Source organism: Perkinsus marinus (genome assembly GCF_000006405.1).
Source record: "Perkinsus marinus ATCC 50983 genomic scaffold scf_1104296951640, whole genome shotgun sequence".
NCBI classification, from domain to species: Eukaryota; Perkinsozoa; order Perkinsida; family Perkinsidae; genus Perkinsus; species Perkinsus marinus.
The window spans coordinates 1-1,714 of record NW_003209194.1 but is presented as its reverse complement, the minus strand read 5'-3'; the positions used below and the strand labels follow the sequence as shown (position 1 = coordinate 1,714).

General features: G+C 50.4%; 1 protein-coding gene across 1 annotated transcript; it reads left to right on the top strand.

The window, feature by feature from the left end:
* Window positions 1–729: 729 nt before the first annotated feature.
* On the top strand, window positions 730–1,634 carry Pmar_PMAR026116 (hypothetical protein; the record flags this gene model as incomplete). Its single annotated transcript, XM_002777479.1, has 8 exons — window positions 730–773; window positions 817–873; window positions 923–1,004; window positions 1,052–1,113; window positions 1,162–1,240; window positions 1,285–1,364; window positions 1,409–1,518; window positions 1,564–1,634. 8 exons carry the CDS (start codon window positions 730–732, stop codon window positions 1,632–1,634), a joined length of 585 nt encoding a protein of 194 aa, XP_002777525.1.
* Between the last annotated feature and the right edge of the window lie 80 nt (window positions 1,635–1,714).

Genomic DNA, 1,714 nt, shown 5'->3' with positions numbered 1-1,714 from the left:
GAGAAGGATGAAGACTTTAAAAGGCCTATATGGGTAATCACTGGAGCCTGGGCGGAAGCACCTCGAAAGCTACATATGAGGCATGCTCATCCTATGATAATCTCATAAGCGACTCATGTGGAACATGTGGATTCATTTCATAGACCTCACTTTATTAATTTTCATCGTAGTGTCGCTGGTAATCATATAGTTGCCAGCGTAATGTGCATTTTACTATTACGACGACTTGTACCACACCATCTTCAATTTCATGAGGATAGACCAGTAGTGAATTCTTCTAACGCTTAGGAGCATCGAAGACCACCGAGCGGAAACCAAGGGGAAGTGATGTCCTTGAAAGGTCTGCTGCGGTCAGGCCAGCCGAGACCTGAAAGGTGAGTAATGACCACTACTTAGCATGGAAATACAACGACACAGACAACCGACCAACTACCAGGAGTTCTTCGACCGTATACGGCCAACTTATGAGGACGAACCTGACGATGCCCAGAGGCTGGTACTACTCTTAGTATAATCAGAATTCAGTGTTGCATCAGAGGCGATTACGGCAGTTGAGGAGAAAGAGGATGTCGATCACTCTGGACCGCTACATAGCTGGTCGTCCGCATCGTCGTTGAGTTTGTTCATGCCACTACTTACCAAATCATCTGATGTGCTCTAAGCCCTGTCTAGTTTTAACGCCTTCCTTATTGACCCTCATTAGTCTGTATCGTTATTCCCTTTCCCTCTATGTTGACATCTCAGCTGAAGGATGCTTACCGCGCCCTCAACTTGTACGTATTGCTACCCCCTCGTTGAGAATGGGTCTTATCTCAGGTCCTACGATGCTGAGTGGGAGAAGATCATGGACCGAGCCAGGAGTTTGAAGCACAGGTGGGCTCAGTTTTGCCCTTACTAGGCTCAGTGATCACCGTTTCTGTAGGTATAAGGCGGCTGGAGACAAGCGAAGTCTGGCTCGGGTCTATAAGGCGTTCTCAATCCTAGAGGCCGACAGGAAGAAAAGGGTAGTGGGGCCTTCGTGTAGTGTAGGGGAATGAGTGGTTCGCCTCAGCTGTATGGTGGCGATGAGCAGCTCATAGGCCGATCGAGGCGGGACCGGGAGCTTGATGGGATGTAAGCAATAGGCATCAGGATGGTGGTCATGGAGAGTGTGGGGCGAAGGTACAACCATATGACTAAGGAGATCGCTAAGCGTCGAAGGGAAGAGACCGCGGTTGGTGGATCTGCATCAGCTGAACGGGTAGGGACAGCTTCGCTCCGCCTTTTTTCATGACCGTTATTTAGGTCGACCTCATGCACACGGTAGTGGCCGATGACACTGTTCACACTGGGGATGTTAAGGAGAAGGAAGAGACCTCGTTGAGGTGAGGTGATGCTGGCCTTCCTGGGCCGCAGGGAATACCTTCAGCTCGTCCAGTAAGGAGATGGGTCCGCCCATGAAGAAAGCAAAGGACGGTGAAGAGGGATCGGCCAAGTCGGAAGGCTCCAGTGAGACCAAGAGTGCATCGCATCAGACTAGTATGCTCCAACGGTCTCTGTCTTGGTGAACGTTCGTCCGGTCAGAGATGTCCGACGTCGACTGGCCGGCCCAGTTCGCCAGAATGCGAGATGCGATGACCAAACACGAGCAGTGAGAAAGAGGAATGTGTAGGGCTTGGTGGGAGCTCGGTTGTCTTATGTATTTCCTCGTGTGTAAGTTGCTATTGGAAAAGTT